Source organism: Lycium barbarum, chromosome 4, assembly GCF_019175385.1.
Source record: "Lycium barbarum isolate Lr01 chromosome 4, ASM1917538v2, whole genome shotgun sequence".
Lineage (NCBI taxonomy): Eukaryota > Viridiplantae > Streptophyta > Magnoliopsida > Solanales > Solanaceae > Lycium > Lycium barbarum.
In genome coordinates, this window is record NC_083340.1 from 122,342,927 (window position 1) to 122,361,928 (window position 19,002).

Sequence of the window (19,002 nt, forward strand, 5' to 3'; positions counted from 1 at the left end):
CATCATCGCTAACTAAGGTTAGCATCATTAATTATAAAATAGTTATTTTCTGTTGATCAAGTTTCATAATAGCCTTCAAACTTGACCTCTCCCTGCCACCCACCATGGGTGTGTTAGCTTTACCAATGGCAATTGATTGAAAAAAAAAAAAAAAAAAACTCTCCCTCTGTCTCCAAGTTGGCTATATCATCAGCAATCATATTACCCTCTAGGTATGTATGGACAAAACAACAATTACCATCGCTTGAGAGATGAATAATTTGATTAATGATATGGTTAATATGCCAAGGAACCTTCATTTTTTGTTAATCATGTCTGCTATCAATTAGGAATTAGATTCAACTATCACATTAGAGTAGCTACTATTAATGCACAATTTTTATTCCCGGTAACAAAGCTTTGGCCTCGGTCCTATTGTTACTTCTAGGGCCATAGTACTTAGCATAATCTAGGATACAATACCTCAGACTATTCTCAAGGGCAACCCTTCCTCCAGAGTGTCCTGAATTACCTTGACTACGATGAACGATCATCAATGTTTAATTTTAACCAATGTTCCTCGAGTTATTCCACCTCACCAACTGACTGCTAATGACCTGCTTTGCCTTCTCAAATGATGTGCAAAATGCATGCCATGGCTAAGGTAAATCATATACTTATACACTTGTTGAATGACATACTTGCAAAACAGGTGAGTTTTTCAAATTTGGAAACACCTATTCTTTAATATCTTTAGTCTACCAGTCTAGTTATCCCACCAAAAAGACAGCATGCATTTACCAATCTTCCATAGGACAATTTTTTCTGCAACATCCTTGATATCATTAGTTTCTTTTCAATTATGAAATATGACCACTTTCTAATTACTGGATGCTTCCTTTTGTAGTACTTTTCTTTTAGAAATTTCTTTCGCAAACTTTTATGAGTTTTAAAATGGGCATCGACCCTTATGGCCCTATTTTGTGCTGGTCTTTAATTTTTGTCCCTCATAACAAATAACTGTTTCACGGGACATAAATTTATATTTTCGCATCATAATATCCTACAAGTTATGCCCTGCATGACTGAAGAATTTATGCCTAGTGAGAGCTAAAATTAAGGACCAGCCCATTTAAAGGACAATTCGTGCAATTTCTTCTTTTAAAATTCCCCCATACTGTAGTTCAAAAAGGCTCTACAAGTATTATCATGTGTAGACCTAAACCTAGCCCCTTCTTCATGGGTTCCACAGCATAGGTCTGTCTAGGATTTTTCACTGAAACTTGTTTTTATCCTCCATCTTCACCCAAAATAAATTGAATATGATCCTCTCAATTTGATATATAACAGTTTTGGGAGGATATAAAACGGAGAGGAGATTGTTTCCCTTACCCCCCTTGCATTCTATCAGAAACTTTAGCAACCATGTTACTAAAGTGAGCTACTTTTTTCCTTCCCAAGTATATAGGTGCCCCTAGATACCAAACTGGGAAATGAAGATTGGGAAAATCATTAATATTTTTAACATCATACTTTCAGGAGACATAAAATTCATATTTTTTCTTATTGACTCTCGATTCATATTACTTTAATACGTCCATCAATTTAAGAAAAATTGGATCATCTGATGAGAATAGAATGGTGTCATCTACAAAACATAGATGAGTGATTAAGGGACCATTCTTCTCTGCTGAATATGAAATAAAATCACTTTCTAGCAGTAGTTTATCAATCTAGATAATAGTTCAGGATAGACTATTACGGTTGCAACTTTCTTTTTACTTCAGGATAGACTCAACTGAAATTCTCAGAGAATGAACTGTTGGCAACTAGGAAAGTTTTCTCTGATGCTCAAGCCAGAAATGAAACAATTGAAAAGGAAAGAGATCAATTGCTTGAAAAGTTAGCTTGGTTTGAGGCTAAACAGGAGTATTTGTCCACCGCAAATGCATGACAAGGATTTGGAGATGTCAGAACTAGACCTGGAGGATTTTGTCCGAGGACTAGTTACATGGACTGTAGAATGAGGAACTGACTTTGAAAGGAGGAATCATAGAAGCGCAGTTGTGTGCTGGTGTTCTTTTGTCTGAAAATGGAATTCTTGTTGTAAACCTAGACTTCTTTCAGCTTTTACCTCCAACTTTATATAAAACAAACTTAAATAGTTCAATATGGAAGTTGTGGAAGGGGAATCTTTCGCTGTTGTTTGTCTGCTAGAGGTGGTGGTGTTCCTATAACTTCAACTTAAGTTGGGTGCTACTGCTCCTAGAACTTAAACTCCATTATTAGCCTAAAAGACTTCATCTATATTATTGGGCCCGTGCGCAGCACAAGCAACACTTAGAAAGGGGAAACAATTAGGAACCAGATCTGAATAGAAAATGTGAAAGGTTAAGTGCAAATTGTCCATTAAAGCATAATACAAAAATTAGCATTAGCTATGGGCTTAGAGCACCTGCCATATCATTGTGATATGTGAAAGAGAGAGGCTTGCTGCTCAAAGCAATCAAGAATATATACACCCCCTTCTTTTTCCTTTAAAATGAAGAATGTACTACTTATAGTAAGCTAGCTTTATAGTCCCAACAGTCTAACAGCCACAACAAGCTAGAGACCAAAATGGAAGTGATAAGATATTCTCCTTTCCCCTTTCATTCCAAACAAAGTAAAAGAGGAGGGATTGAAAAACAAGCAGATACAACAAAATAACAGGGAATAGTTCAATACTACTGGCCGATGAGAAATACAAAAATTATGATTAGCTAGACCTATGCCTCACCAAGCTGATTAGAAATTACAATCCTAAAGTTTAATGCATCAAAGCTACAAACAGTAACAAAAGCTTTAGTAAGCTGATAAGATACAACTACAAATACCAAGGGCTTGTCTCCCAGTGATGCGATAAATCTACAGTTTGAAGCCGTCCATTCAAGGGTAGCTGCTCAGCGCCTTTGTCCATATTTTCAACTTTTGACCATCTGAAATGGGGGAAAACCAGCATGCTTAGCATTTTGTCCACCATAGTTTGTTTTATGAGTGCAGGAAGAACACAAAAAGATTTATTGAGAGGAAGAAGAGAAATGAAGGAAGCAAAAGAAATAGGAAATGAGAAACACATAAAAATTCAAACCACACCCAAATGATGAGAATACAGTTGACAAGGCTCCAGGTCCAGATGGCTTTTCTATGGGATTTTTTCATTGCTGCTGGGAGATTGTGAAAGAGGATCTGATGAACACTGTTAGGAATTTCCATAGAAGTGAATTCTTTGAAAAGAGCTTTAATGCAACTTATATTGCATTAATCCCCAAGAAGAATGGTGCCAAGAGACTAAAAGACTTCAGACCCATTAGCCTGATTGGGAGTGTGTATAAAATCATCTCTAAGTTGCTCACAGAGAGGCTTAAGAGAGTGATCAACAAGTTGGTAAATGGACACCAAATGGCTTTCATAAGAGGTAGACAAATTATGGATGCAGCTTTGTTAGCAAATGAATGCGTTGATTCTAGACTTAAAGGACAGAAAGCAGGCATATTATGCAAACTTGATATTGAGAAGGCATATGACCATGTTAATTGGAACTATCTACTTAAAGTTCTAAAAGACATGGGTTTTGGGGTGAAGTGGATTAAATGGATTTCTTTCTGCATAAAGACAGTAAAATTTTCAGTTTTGGTGAATGGTTCACCAGAAGGCTTTTTTGCCTCAGAAAGAGGTTTGAGGCAGGGTGACCCTCTTTCACCTCTCCTCTTTCTCATTGCCATGGAGGGTGTAAATCAGATGTTTCAAGTAGCAAAGGAAAGGAGTTTTGTGAAGGGGTTCAGAGCTGCAGTTGGGGGGAACAATGGCACTGAGATCACACATTTACTATATGCAGATGATTCACTGGTTTTTTGTGATGCAGATATCAACCAGGTGGAATATTTGAGGTCTATTTTGGTGATTTTTGAAGCAGTATCAGGGCTACATGTTAACTGGAATAAGAGTATGTTGTTTCCAGTCAATAAAGTGGAAAATATTCAACTGCTAGCAGAAATTCTAGGGTGTGAGGTGGGAGCCTTACCCACCATTTACCTAGGACTCTCCTTGGGTGCAAAAAGTAAAGCTCTGGAAATTTGGAATGGTGTTTTGGAAAGGTGTGAAAAGAGGCTTGCTAGTTGGAAGGGGCAGTATTTATCATTGGGCGGCAGAGTCATTTTAGTCAACAGTGTACTGGATGCCCTCTCCACATATGTCATGTCTCTGTTTCCTATCCCATCTAATGTTCTGAAAAGAATAGACTCATTGAGGAGAAAATTCATTTGGCAAGGCAACAAAGAAAGGAAAGCAATCCATTTGGTTAAATGGGACTGCCTCATCACCAGTAAGAAGGATGGAGGACTTGGCATTAGGGATCTCAAAATCCATAATCAAAGCTTACTTATGAAGTGGTTGTGGAGATATAACATGGAGGTCAATGCATTATGGAGGAGGTTTGTGCATGATAAATATGGCCAGGAAGAAGAGTGGTGCTCTAAGTCAGTTAATAGTCCCTTTGGAGTGGGTGTTTGGAAAGCTATTAGATCATTGTGGCCATCTCTGGCCGAAAATATCAGTATAAAAGTGGGCAATGGAAGGAAAATTCTCTTGTGGCATGACAACTGGCTTGGGCATGGATCCTTAAAAGATTTGTTTCCTGAGTTCTATAATATTGTTACTCTACCGGAGGTAAAACTTGAATCAGCTAAAGGAGTACATGGATGGAATATTACTTTCAGAAGATTACTACATGACTGGGAATTGGAAAGAGCTGTGGAATTATTCAAGACCTTGGAACAATTTCAAGGTTTTAAAGAATCTGAGGATTCTTTGTACTGGAAACATGGCAATAATGGTGTTTTTACTGTCAAATCAGCATACAATTATCAGCTCAGGCAATATACACAATCTGATCAGTGGCCATGGAAATCCATTTGGAAGACTAAGGCACCGTATAAGGTTTCATGTTTCTCTTGGCTGGTAGCAAGAGAAGCATGTCTCACCCAGGAAAACTTAAGGAGAAGGGGTTTTCATCTATGTACTAGATGTGTTCTGTGTGATGCAGCCAGAGAAAGTAACTCACATTTATTTATACATTGTCCTTTCACTATACAATTGTGGCAATTTTTCCTGAACATGGTAGGACTAAGTTGGACTATGCCGGCGAACAGCTGTGAGTTATTGAAGTGCTGGAACTATAATGGGGGAGCAGTAAGACAAAAGAGTTGGTGGAAACTTATCCCAGCAGTTATTTGGTGGATAATTTGGAAGGAGAGGAACAATAGAGTTTTTGAAGACAAATGTAATTCTGTGCAGAAAATTAAGATGAATTGTGTCATTTTGTTTCACTTTTGGTATAAAGAAAACTATGTAGAAGAGGCTGAATCACTAGTTGATATGATAGGTTCCTTGTGAAGCAGTAGTCTGCAGCATGGTGGGGTGTTTTTTTTAATTTTGTATGGCTGCACTGTCATGGTGCAGGTTTAATATATATATATATATAAATATACATGTTACCAGTCTCAAAAAAAAATGATGAGAATACAGTTGATTCATAAGGTGTCTACTTCCAAAACCACTGTGGATAGGCTACAATGAGACACAAAAACAACATACCCAGTGTAATCCCACAAAGTGGAGTCTGGGAAAGGTAAGATGTACGCAGGCCTTACCCCTACCTTTGTGGGATAGACATGCTGTTTCCGAAGACCCTCGGCTCAAAGGATACAATATGCGACAAAAGTTGCAAAATGGAGGAATACAAGGTAAAGTAATCTGTTCCTAACTGATGTATAGCTGCTGCCTTCTAGAGTTATAGCCATCTTCCCCTTAGGCCTTATCACCAAATACTAATATGGCAAAGAAATCCAACAAACTAATGCTTTGCCACTTAGATTTGTGTCATAGGGCAATGAAATAAATGATACAAAGAACCACAATATCTAGGGAGATAACAAGCAAACTAGTTTAATAATTCTAGACTGATGTCAGTGCTAAAGTTCCAACTCTCTAAAAGCATATAAATCACACCTGCAACACACACACCACAAATCTAGATGGTGAGTATCAGATAACTAACTATGGTATAGGAACTCGGGATCAGTGGAATACTAACATAAACATGATAGATATGTCACCGGATATGTGTCTCCTTTCCTTCTCCTGCCAAAATTAGTGAAGTACCCTTGTGCTTGTCTGAGTAACAGCAGGACTAAGAGCCCGTTTGGCTTAGCTTAAAAAAAGTGGCTTATAAGCTAGTTTGACTAAAAAACAGCTTATAAGCTGGTTTGACCACTTATAAGCCAATCCAAACGGGCTCTAAGATTTTATCAAGTGTTGCAATTTACTTTAATGAGCATCCATGTTAAAGGAAAATATCATCTAATCAAAATAGAACTTGAGAAACACTTCAACTCCTCCAATAACTCGATTCAGAACCTAATGATCAGTCCACAGCTTGATTCGAACTTGTGACGTGCATCTAACCTGTCATACATTGTGCTCTTACCAACCAAAGCCCTGAGGAAAACGTGGCTTTGTTTCTTTTTTTTCCCGATAAGGTAGAGGAAAAGCATGGCATAACAAATGCTCTTTGCATGAAGTAGCTGAAGAATAAAAATATCACCTATTACTTTAAGTCTTTAACGCAAAGTAGCAAAGAGAGAGTTTGAATATATTTTTGTGTCCCCTGGACATGCCACGATTGTGCTGGACTGCTTTCTTATCTATTTTGGGTATGACTCCAGTGCAGAAGAAGGCTGAAGAGTTCAGGATGCAACACCCTGTAGATTATGCGGAGTTCATGGAAGGAGAGGAAAAGGGAACGCTCTGAAGGACAAGCAACCAGTCTTGACTTTATTTTCTTGTATTAGCTTTTTGAATGTATGGTGTAAGTTTACTATTTACTGAAAAAAGAAAAGGAAAGAAAAACCCTGAAGCTCCTGACAGCTAAACATGACACACAGTTCACAATACTTTCATAGCACTCTTTTGTGAATAAAATACCTTATCCCGAGAAAAAAATTCCAATTAGAATGACTCCAAACTTCTACTATATAGACTAACACTTCTCACTAACCTCAATTCCACCCCCTGTAATCTATCTCTAAACACACCTAGAACTGAAACAGCCAGAGCAGTAATGACCGTTTCATTTAGGAAATTCCAAAAACAACCAATCACAGTAACTGTCCATCTTTTCAATAAGAACATTTTACTAGAGACTATAGTTTCTAACCCGGCTACTGTAACTGTACACTTAACTTTCGGCTTTAAGATATCAAGGTACCTAAAAGTTCAGGATAATTAGCTGATGTTAAGGAATAGGAAACCTTCAGCAAAAACGATCAGGCAGAAGGATGGAAGGAAATTGTTTATACAAAAACACAAATGAAAAACATCCAAAATATGGAAGTATCGTGTTTATAAGTGAACTCCTCAAACCCATCCTCATCCCCCTTCCTTGGGGAAAAAGAATGAAAATTTAAAGAGAGAGAAGGTGGACATTCCACCAAAATGTTTCTACAACAACAGTGTGATCCCACGAGTGGGGATATAATATACATTTAAAGAGAAAAAACCACTTTGATCACATAGCAAAATATAGAGACACATATGACGTCATTATTGCCTTTAACTTTCAGATTTTGCTTGCTCAAGCAAATTAATACTTCCATAATTGTGCAGGTCACGATAGACATAAAGGTTAAAGTTGTCATGTCGTTGACTTCTCACAGCTAAACCAAGCATCAGTGACTTTTCCTTTGTCCTGTTTCTTTCTTTGTTTTTTGAGGGTCCCTGGATTCTTCTTCGAACCTATGATAAGAGTGGATGCAAACCCGAACAGAATAACCTATTTTGTAAATCATGCCATCTCTACCACGAGTCTAACCTTCCTCATTAAAAACTTGAACGGATAAATCAATAAGTTGCAGTGAAAATGGTCCATTCTAAGGACACTAAGGGTGACAAATTAACATCTCTAAGCCCTTGGTTGAATCTCTAGCAAATGGAACTTGATTTTGATCAAAAGCAGAGGAACACTTGACATCGTCAGGTTCCTCAACCTCTCTTTGAAAATGTAAAATTTGTTAAGAATTGGTCAGATCAAGGAATTTCAATTGATCGAAAAAAGAGAGGTGAAAACATAATGGAGGAGCTAGCTGACATTATCGGCTGCAACATTGGTTCATTCCCTACTACTTATCTTGGCTTACCACTGGGAGCAAAATTCAGATCCACTGAAATCTTGAATGACATCATAGAAAAATTTGAGAAGAGACTTGCAACATGGCAAATGGAATATCTCTCATTAAGTGGCAGATCAACACTTCTTAATAGTGTGTTGCATAGCATTCCAACCTCCTATATGGCTCTTTTTCCTATCCCAGCCAAGGTTGTGAAGGCGACAGGGACATAAATTTCATTTGATGAAGTGGAAAAAGGTAACCCAACCAAAATTTCATGGGGTACTGGGCATCAAGGACCTTTCTGTTCACAACAATAGCATGATGATGACGCGGCTGTGGAGATATTGGAGGTCGCAGGGTTCTGGAAAGAGGTTATCAAAGCCAAGCATGGGGAGTGAAATCACTGGTGCTCAAAAATTTCAAATACTCCCTATGGGACTGGTGTGTGGAAGTGCATTAGTAAATTATGGAGCACTTTCTCATAAAACATCCACTTTGCAGTAGATAATGGTGCACACATCAGGTTTTGGAAGGATAAATGGATAGGAAATTCCTCTCTAGAGGAAGACTACCCAAGCCTATTTCTTATAGCTCAAGATCCCTTTTCTACCGTTGCAGCAAACGGAGGAGGGGATATTTGGCACTTGAAATTAAGGAGGGACATGCATGACTCGGAGATAAATCAGTTGATAGACCTCTTACCTAGATTACAGCAAAGCAAACTCTCAAGACTGACGATAAGCTTAGATGGGAAAATATGGTGGAGGTAACTACACAGTCAAGGAGGGATACCAACAGAGCTGTTCAAGCAACTCTATGATAGATAACTAGCCTTGGAAACTCATCAGGAAAACTAAACTACCTCCTAAAGTCTTGTCTTTCACTTGGACAGTGTTATAAAAGGGATGCCTTACTCAAGATAACCTAATTAAGAGGAACTTCTAATTACCCAACAGATGCTACATGTAGAGGTGGCAAAATTAGCCCATGAACCCTCAGGGGTTGGCCTAGTGGTAATTGGCTTGAGCCTTGGGGTGCTCCCTTTCAAGGTCTCAAGTTCGAAACCCACTGGGTGCAAACAATTTCTGAGGGCCATCGGACTGGGGTAAAACCCTGAATTATCCGTGGTGCACTTGCGGGAAACTCCTTGCCGAGGGCCTGTGCACCCCCGGGATTAGTCAGGGCTCAAAGAGACCCAGACACCCGGTGCTTAATAAAATAAAATAAAAAATCATAACCCGCACAACCCGTCTAAGCTTGGGCTGGTTATTGACCGCCCATTTATTAGCTCCGCCCATTTCAGCCCAACCCATTTCTACCCATCAAAATTTGGGCTGATATTTAGCCCAAATTGATCCATGAGAAATCTTATCAAAATATTTTCAAAAATACATTTTTTTATTTGATATGTTATACATAGCTATAATAAAGAAAATTAATACTTTATAGAAAAAAAATAAAGTAATTAAAACTTAGTAAGAGTTGGGTGGATTGTTTGACCCGCATTTTAGCCCATTTCAGCCCAAGTAACTTTTGGGTGGGTCCCGAACGCGCCCATTTATTAACTCAGGCCATTTTGACCCTCCCAAACTCAGCCCAACCCACCCATTTGCCACCTCTAGATACATGTGCCAACTGGAAGCTGAAAGTACATGGCATTTTCTATTGCACAGCCAAGTGACTATGGATGTTTAGAGTATGTTCATGTGTATGTTTGGTCTCAAATGGGTCACTCCTACACGGTGAAGGATGCTTATGAGAGCTGGAGGAGTTTATGAAGAGTTGATAAAGACATTAAGAAAATCTGGGCAATGCTTCCTGCTTGTATATTTTGGTGTTATTTGGACAGAGAAACAACAAATGTTTTGATGGAAGCTCAACTTCATTAGGCTTCTAAAAAGCTAGGTGTATTACTATTTTGTACTGTTGGTCTAGAATGCACCCTGTTAACAATGTTGATCAATTTTTATATTTCATTGGCTCTTTAGAACTGGATTAGTCAGTTATGTATAGAAGCCAGCTGGAATTTTTTGTCAGCTTAAATGCCGTATCATGTACTCTTAGCATTTTCTTGATGCCTTCTATTGAATCCACTTACTTCAACCAAAAAAAAAAATGAACAGGGAAGGAAACACATGGGACTATCTTAAATGTATAAAGGTGTGAGTACCTGATACAAGGAGAGATCTCGAGGTCGGAGTCAAACAACAAACAAACAGCAACATACCTAATGTAATCCCACAAGTAGGGTCGGAGTCATCATTTCTAAAACTTTAGGATTCACCATAGGGATATAACTATGACTAAGGGAGCGGGGTAGTGCAAATAAATCGTAAATAAGATACATATGACATTTGATTAAAGTTATTGAAAAGTATATTTCTTTCAATTGACAATCACTAGATCTACTATTTTAAGTTAATCTAGTAGTGTTCAATAAACCTTATTTATTTAAGTTATTAAAAGTCACCCAAGGTAGCCAACTTATTTATTACTCCCTCCGTCCCAATTTATGTGGCACTTTTCGCTTTTCGGGAGTCAATTTGACTAAACTTTAAAGCTAAATAGGATTAGATTAACATAATATTTTAAGATTAAAATTTATATATTTGAAAAACACATGAAAAGTACCATAATTTGCAACTTTTCTCATATCAATTTGGTGAAAAAATACATATTAAAATGTTGGTCAAAATTCATGCAGTTTGAATCTCGGGAAACGAAAAGTGCCACATAAATTGGGACAGAGGGAGTATAAGATATAAGAATCTGCCAAGTAAGCCAACTTTTTTAATTATTCTTGGGCTTGTTTAAAAGTTATTACTAGAAAGAAACAAAAAAAAAAATTGTTTTTTGCAAAAATAAACTGTTTTTGTACTCAAACTAATATGTGTTCTAAATAAGATCATGCACTTATTGAAGATTGTGCTCAGCCATTATATCAAATAACAGCTTAAAAAATTTAATACTATTTTTTTCAAAATAAGGAAAAAAAATAGGGATTGTGCCACTACCCTAGCTTCTGCCTCTTTTCTTATATGTTCTAAGGCGGTATTCAGATTAAAATCCAGTTGTCGGCACCAACGATCGCAAACCAACGATATTCAACTCGTCTTTTCTTGATTTCACGGTATCCTTCCCTCCCTCCCCTTCCTTCCTTCTTAATTATCCAGACTGAGTCAAATCCTTCACAGACGAACACATGTGCACTTGTGTCATTTTGTATTGACACCACAAAGCAGAAGATTAGTGCAACACAACATAAGGCCCTTCACAAAATTTACATAACAGGCCTAACAACCAACATAAAAGGAAAACAAGTCGACTCGAAGATCAGTTTTACAAACTAAACAGGTGTAAGTCACAATAATCGAAGATTTTTTTTTTTTTCAAAAAAAGCCGGCTTCTTCAAAAATATTCACCAATTTACTTAAAATGTTCACATGACCACAAAATATTCACCAATTTACTTAAACTACATTAACATGACTTTAAATATTCACCAATTTATTTTACAACATTCACATGATCATCACTACTCATGGGTTATAAAGAAAAAAATGAGCAGTTACACTTACAATGAGAATTTTAACTTTTGAGAGAGGAAACATAACCTGATCTGGTGGATTTGTGACTAGGAAACTCCTGTTATCAGACCTTGAAGACTAGTGAAAATACCTTCTACAGTTCAACGAGCCACATAAGCACTGCTTTCTCCTACGATCTGCTTTGTTAATACCATAATCATAGGTTAATTCTTGCATGGGAGGAATGTGTCTAATGGCAAAAAAGGCAATATGAAAGTATGCCTCGTTGTTACTTTCTCGTACAACAAGCTTCCAGTAAACATTAGGTGAACAACTATGGTTCATAAAACGAGCAATATTTCCACCATTTTTGGCACTTATTATAAGGGGAAAAGGGACTTTTCGAGACTCGTCATTATAATCGTGTACAGCTTCCAGTGGTTCATATATACGGGTCGCATCAAAAGTGTAATTGTCATCACTGTCATTACCAACGTCAATGACTTCTCCAGCATATTCACAAATAAAACCACCTCCACGTATAGGATCCAAAGACCTGAGCCCCCAACCTCTATTTTTTGTTTTAAAAACTTCCAAACGAACTTTAGGACCCCCTTGAGATATTCGATTTCGGCAGTCAGGAGGGCATGAACAGGCTGAAAAACACTCACGTATCAAGGTTTTGTAACTCATAAGAACTCCAAGTGAACTATAAGGCAGAAAGCCTTCATTCCTCTGAATACAAGGGCAATTAGAGTCACCAGATTGGCACCCATCAAGGCAGTGACAACTCGGAGAGGGTCTAGGCATTATGAAAGGTTTTGAATACTTTAGAGTAGGAATATATGTGAAATAGGCAGGTCCTTTCTCGTCATCTACATCATTAACAAGACAAACTGGTTGTCTCTCCGCACCAGATGTCAAGTCTGGTAAGATGACTCCAACACGTGACGCCACACCATCCTTCCATTGCTGAATTGACTTCCATACTTTGAATGCTTCAGGCTGCCCAGGTACTCTCACAAGTTTGTACTTGAAGACATTGCACTCCGACTTGCTTTTCTCTGTCCATGATTCCTGAACCTTATAAAGTCCGTCATAAATATAGATCTTACCAGTTGGATTTGCGACATCCTTAACACCCCTAATTACTCTTACCTCATTGGCACGATGCACACTCTTTTCCAAAGCAAGATTGCCCCCCTCAAGTTTCTGATCAAACATTTTCCCATCCTTTCTCTGGACTCCACCCTGGCCAGTGTAAACTAACAAGTCTCCGTCACCTCCATCATCATGATATCCTCCCGCAGACACTATGCTGACTGCAAGAGGTTCTTCATCCCTTGTTAGTTTGGGACTCACATAATCTATCCCAGACATAGTTGGTGCATGCAAGCCCACTATGCACAGTTCCATCCTGAAGAAGAAGATGTCACCAACTTCAACCCCAGGTACATTTCCAATCCTCTTTGTTTGGTTTGTACGAATTCCCTTCGTCCTCAGCATATTAGAAGCTTTTAAGTCTGGCCTTGTATCCCTGGACTCGTCAATTTGGGCCATCCTTCTTCTGAACAAGTCAAAAACCAATAGTATCCTCGCGACTACCTCCTTGTCACCATCAGCTTTCTTTACTTGATCCAACTCAACAAGCTTAAACGACGTGAGCAGCTGGTTTAACAGAGGTTCGACATCCACTTCCACACGAGGGAACTCAGCAGCCTGCTGAGACCTCTTAGGCTTTTTCGGTCTTCCCTTTTTCTTTCCAGTACTGGAGTCCCCTACATCATTAACATGCACACCATCATCTTCTACCGCTAAGCCATCTGCTCCAGCACTTCTGCCAGGCCTCGTTGACCTCCCACTATTTAAAGGAACCCCACTTGGAGTTTGTTGACTAGTTTCATTTGGAGCTACAAAGGGGAAAATTGGAGAAACCCCACTTGGGAAAGGACCAGTGGGAGGAACACAAACAAAGGGTGAGGGTTGTGGAGTTGAAAGAGATGACATTTCACTTTGGGATGGAAATACAGGGGAAAGACATCTCAAAGGCTTCACATCCAAAACCCTAGTCTTATCAACACTTAAAGGATTAGCATTAGAACCCGTACCTTGTTCCATTATCGATTCAATTCAACTTCAAGGCTGCAATTTCTTCAACTCAATTCATATTAAAGAATTTCCTGCATCATGAAAAGTCATATTATAATCCAATAGGATGATTTGAAACTTCCGGAAAATGAGAATTTAGAACTTGAAGGAAGCGAACAGGAGAAACTCATAAATGATACTCCCTCGGGTTCTTAACAAGTGTCTACTCCGATTAATTTATTTTCTTTTAAAATTTACACCTATTAGTAAATTCTTTGTAACCAAAAGATTATAGCCCTTCTCGTTAAAAAGAATGTTCACTTAACAATTTACAATTTTTTTGAAAATACTACTCCCTTCAGATAAAAAAAAAATGTCACTTACCTTTTTTTCTTGAGTAAAAAAGAGAAGTCAATTCCTTAAATGGTCATTGAACTTGTAAAGAAATCAAACAAAACTACAAAAGTAACTTTTGCAATTTTATAGACAATAAGATCATCAAATTATGTCATTATTTACAATGAAGTAAACCATTCCATTTTAGATGTAAGACCCTTTAATCCATATATAAATTATAAAATATGTTACCTAGGCACAATTTTTCAATACTTTAATATTCTTGTTTAAATTAATATTTTTCATATTTTAATAACAAAATAGAAATATTCAATGTAATATTTCAAGTTATAGGAATAAAACAATATAACCATTTAAGTATGCTATAAGGCTTTCTTTGTTATATCAGCTTATTTAGAATTATTTTGATTTTTTTATATTGCTCAAGTCCAGAAGTTAAACATTTCACTTAATGGAAGTGCTTGGACATAATTGAGAGACATGAGACGCTATGTAGATGCATGATGTGTGTTATTATTATTAGTTTGAAAGAATTAGAATAAACTTGCTTTATTGGTAGTATATTTGAATAAATTTTATCAAGGATTTTTTTTTATTGGATAACTACTATGTAAAAATAAAAACAGTTTTTACAATTAGTTGTATGTATGCTTTCTAAAACTTAATATATTACGATCAAAATAATAAAACATTTTTTGTTCACAATTAGCCGTATAAAACATTTTTATATTAATTGTAATCTACTTATTTATAAAACTTAAATAAAATTACAATATTACAAGTTCATCTCCAAGAATATAAAAATAGTTAATATTATTTTTGATAATTTAAATTTTATATATCAAGGGAAAGTATTTACAGTCAGTTAAAAAATCTATAGTTAAGTACCGTGCTCAGTTCTAGTATCATTCAACCGTATCATTTTATTGGTTACTTAGACACAATTCTGCAATATTCTGAAACTTTTGTTTGAATTAATATTTTTCATATTCTAGAAATAAAGTAGAAATATTCAAATGAATTTGAAAAACATAGGTTAAGGGGTCCTATGTCTAAAAATAGTATGGTTTACTTAATTGGAAATAATGACATAGTTTGATGACCTTATTGACCAAAAAAATTTAAAAGTTACTTTTGTGAGATTTTTCTACAAGTTCAATGACCATTTGAGAAATTGACTCTAAAAAGGAGTATCCACTTATAAAATCAATAAAGAATTAACTTTATTTTTCCAAATTTGTCCCTATAAAGCGTTATGTGATCAAATATCAATATTTTATTAAATTAGGATCAGTTTAGTCAAATTACCTCTTTTTGTGTAGAAATTAGTATTTTCTTAAGGGGTATGCAAATGGCTAAGTGTACGGAGGGAGTAATTCTTAGGCAAAAATAGATAATTTGACTATACTATCTCTAATTAAATAGACATTGGAATTTGGCCACTTAACACTTGATAAGAGCAAATCTGAAAAAATAAAGTTAATTATTTCTTGATTTGATAAGTGGACACTCTTTTTGAACCGAAAAATAAAGGCTAAGTGGATTTCGAACCGGATGGAGTATTAATTAGGTAGTATTTAATTAAGGGTGGTTTAGTCAAAATACCTACTCTCTCCATCCTAACTTAAGTGATTTAGTTTGACTAGATACGGAATTTAAGAAATGTAGAAAGACATTTGAATTTCGTGGTTTTAAATTAAAGATTTGTGTTATGTACTAAAATGTTCTTTGAATTTTGTGATTTTTAAATTGTCATGTATGGTGTTTGAATCTCATCTTACTATATATGTATATATATATATATATATAAGGCACTCTTTTTGAGATAGACCAAAAAAGAACACTCTTTTTTGAACATATTGAAAATGAAAGTAAGACACGCAAATTAAGACGAAGGGGATATTATTATTATTTTTAATTTAATATTTTCTTAAAAAATGTGTAAAAAGCTACGTGAATGCTTATTTGGCTCGGAGGGAGTAACCCAACACAAAACCCAATAAAAGCAACATGAGATCATCAGAAAGACTTGATAAATTCACATGCAAACACACCTAAAAGAAGCTGACCCTAAGTCATAAAGTATAAGAAATTGAAGCAATAATACTTCAAGAAATACATGAGAGACTATTTTAGAGACAAGGCTGAATTTGTGAAGGAAAGGGGGAGATTTGAAAAGCTAAAACAGAGAAAAGCTAATTTGCCTTGGAAAAAAATACTACTAGTCTTTAATTTTTGCCTTTCGCTTAAAAAAATGATCGAAAATATCCTGAAGTTTCAGGTTCAAACCCCCGGTCAATAAAAAATTAGGCAAAAATTTGCAAGGTAGAGTTTGCCTTATGCCTTAAGGTAGAGTTTGCTACCTTAAGGAAAACTCTGCCTTTCGAATCCAAACTCTACCTTGCGATTTTTTTTTAATTTATGACTGAGCGAGGTTTCAAACCCGAAACCCAAGAGTTTTTAGGCGAAGGACAAAATTAAAGACCAGCAATTTGAGGGGCAAAAAAATTAAAGATCAACCCCGAATAAGGGCAATCGTGCAAATGCATGACGCGTGGTGTCTTAAAAGGTAAAACTTAAAAGTGTTAAGAGTGTTAAAATTTTTATTTCCGCTTAACAAAATCTACTAAAAAATAATCTTTAAGTTGAAAAAACTGGGAAGAACTTATGTTTAATGTTTTCCATCGATCATAAGTTCTAGCTTTTACCTAAACGGCACACTTATAGTCAATTGAACAGGTTCACTATTTTGAAATATCTTGAACTTCTACTTTATTGGCAAAAGCTAGAACTTATGCTTATTGACAACAAAAGCTTTGTCTCTGTCATAAGTTCTAGTTTTTACCTATAAAACAGAACTTGTAGTCAATTGAGTAGGTTTATTGTCTTGAAATATCTTTAACTTTTGTCTTATAGGCAAAAGTAATTTATGTCCATTTATGTTCGATGGGCAACAAAAGCTTTGCCTAGCGAATTTCTTAAAGTGGGACCTATTTTCTAAAATTTTTATTAAACGGGATTAATAATCAAGACTACCCCTTATGAAGGCCATTTATGAACTTAATCCGGTATACATTTGAGGGTTCGAGATTTTACCTCAATTGTCTTCCACTTTGAAGAAATTGCATGGTTTTCCCTTTAAATGGGTTGGTATTTAGTTTTTGTCTATAATAATCGAACTTACGCCCGGTAGGGCATAAATTCATTAAGTATGTGTTACGCCTCAGAAATTTCAGATTTGTTGCCTTGTGAGTAGGCTAACGTGAGCTTAAGGTGATCATGAAACCCTTACGAGATTAAGGAAAATATTAGATAGCTTAAGGTGCATACTATCTGATTTCGAGGTCATACGAATACGTGAAGTTAGTTTGTGGAAGGAATGAAATATAAGTCGTGTTCGGAAAGGTTTTCACTATAATTGAGCTAATATTTATTTAGAAATATCTTGAGGGGCTGCTATAGGGCCTATTGTATGATTAATGAAGTGTTATATAAGTGTCAAGAAGGTTCCACAAGGATTGGAAGTCAAACAAGTAGAAGAGAATAAAATTCGGGAATTTCCAGTTGTACGACCATTTGTACGGACCGTATAAAATTATATGGCCCGTATAATGGTCCGTAGATTACTTCCAGAGAAGGGTGATCCTTGGTGAGATTTTACGGTCCAATTATACGGACCGTATAAATTATACGACCCGTATAATTGGGTCAGGTCAGATTTTTTATTTTATATACATGGCCGACCCTTGCTTCTTTTTCATTTCCCACATTTCCCCCAAGCTCTCCAAAACCCTTCTCCCAACATATTTCACTCAAACTCAAGAGATTATAAAGATCAAATAGCAAGAATTGCGGTGTTCATGTGTTAGAAGGCTCCCCAGGGATTGGTAGATTTCAATATTTACTTGGGCATTGTAGCTAGGGTTTTTGCACAAGTTGGTAGCTGCTCCAAAGCTTGTTCCTATGCGATAAAAAGGTTAGTTTTCATGCTTATTTCATGTTATTAAGAATGCTTGGTTGTAACAAAACTTGGATGAAAGGAGAAATGTAGAGGACGAGTTCTAAATGTGGATTTCATGATGTTTATGAGTAGTAAACTAATTTGAGTCATGATTCTTAGTATGATGTAGATATGTTCTTGTTATAAAAGATAATAATGGTGATCAGGAAGCGTTGTATGAAAATGTGCAAAAGTTGGTAGGAAGTTGCTAGTATGAGTTGAATATGAGAGTGAATATTGAAGGCTTAATGTATTGTGATTACTTGATTATGATATTGTAGATGTTATTGTAGATGTTTAGGGGTTGTATTGTAATATTGTGGAAGTCGATGAAATAGGGGAAATGCTGCTCAATTTTCGTTAGATCATGAATTATTATGGTTTGGGTTTAAGAGTATCATTAAGGCTTAACCATGGTTTGAATATTATAGTTTGGGTTTAAGAGTATCATTAAGGCTTAACCATGGTTTGAATCCTTCTAAATGTAGATTTCTCAAGCTTCGAAGGTGAACGTTAAGTAGTTAAGAAGACGACGAGATATGTAAGGCTAACCCTTCTTTCATTAAGGCATGATTCCTTGCTATATACCTTCTCATGGGTTCCAAAATGTTCTCCAAATGACTTCATCCCTAGCTTTACTAAAGCATATGATTCTCAATATTTTCACGATGCCATTGCCTCCTTTATATGATAGTTGATCCTCTAAGGAAAGATGTAACGAAAACGGTGTTGTGGATGATACTTATGGACTAGTATGTATACGTGTATAAGTATGTAAGGCTATTATGTAACACCGAGCTTCTATGGCCGGGTATGACGTCTATCGCGCGCGCACCACTGCAGT

At 36.3% G+C, this 19,002-nt stretch overlaps 1 protein-coding gene across 1 annotated transcript; it reads right to left on the bottom strand.

Moving 5' to 3' along the window:
* Nucleotides 1-2,599: 2,599 nt before the first annotated feature.
* LOC132636328 (histone-lysine N-methyltransferase, H3 lysine-9 specific SUVH1-like) lies at nt 2,600-14,023 on the bottom strand. Its single transcript, XM_060353146.1, has 2 exons — nt 11,801-14,023; nt 2,600-2,957 (listed from the first exon to the last, which is right to left on the bottom strand). The coding sequence occupies exon 1, from the start codon at nt 13,829-13,831 to the stop codon at nt 11,852-11,854; it is 1,980 nt and encodes a 659-aa protein (XP_060209129.1). The 5' UTR covers nt 13,832-14,023; the 3' UTR covers nt 2,600-2,957; nt 11,801-11,851.
* Between the last annotated feature and the right edge of the window lie 4,979 nt (nt 14,024-19,002).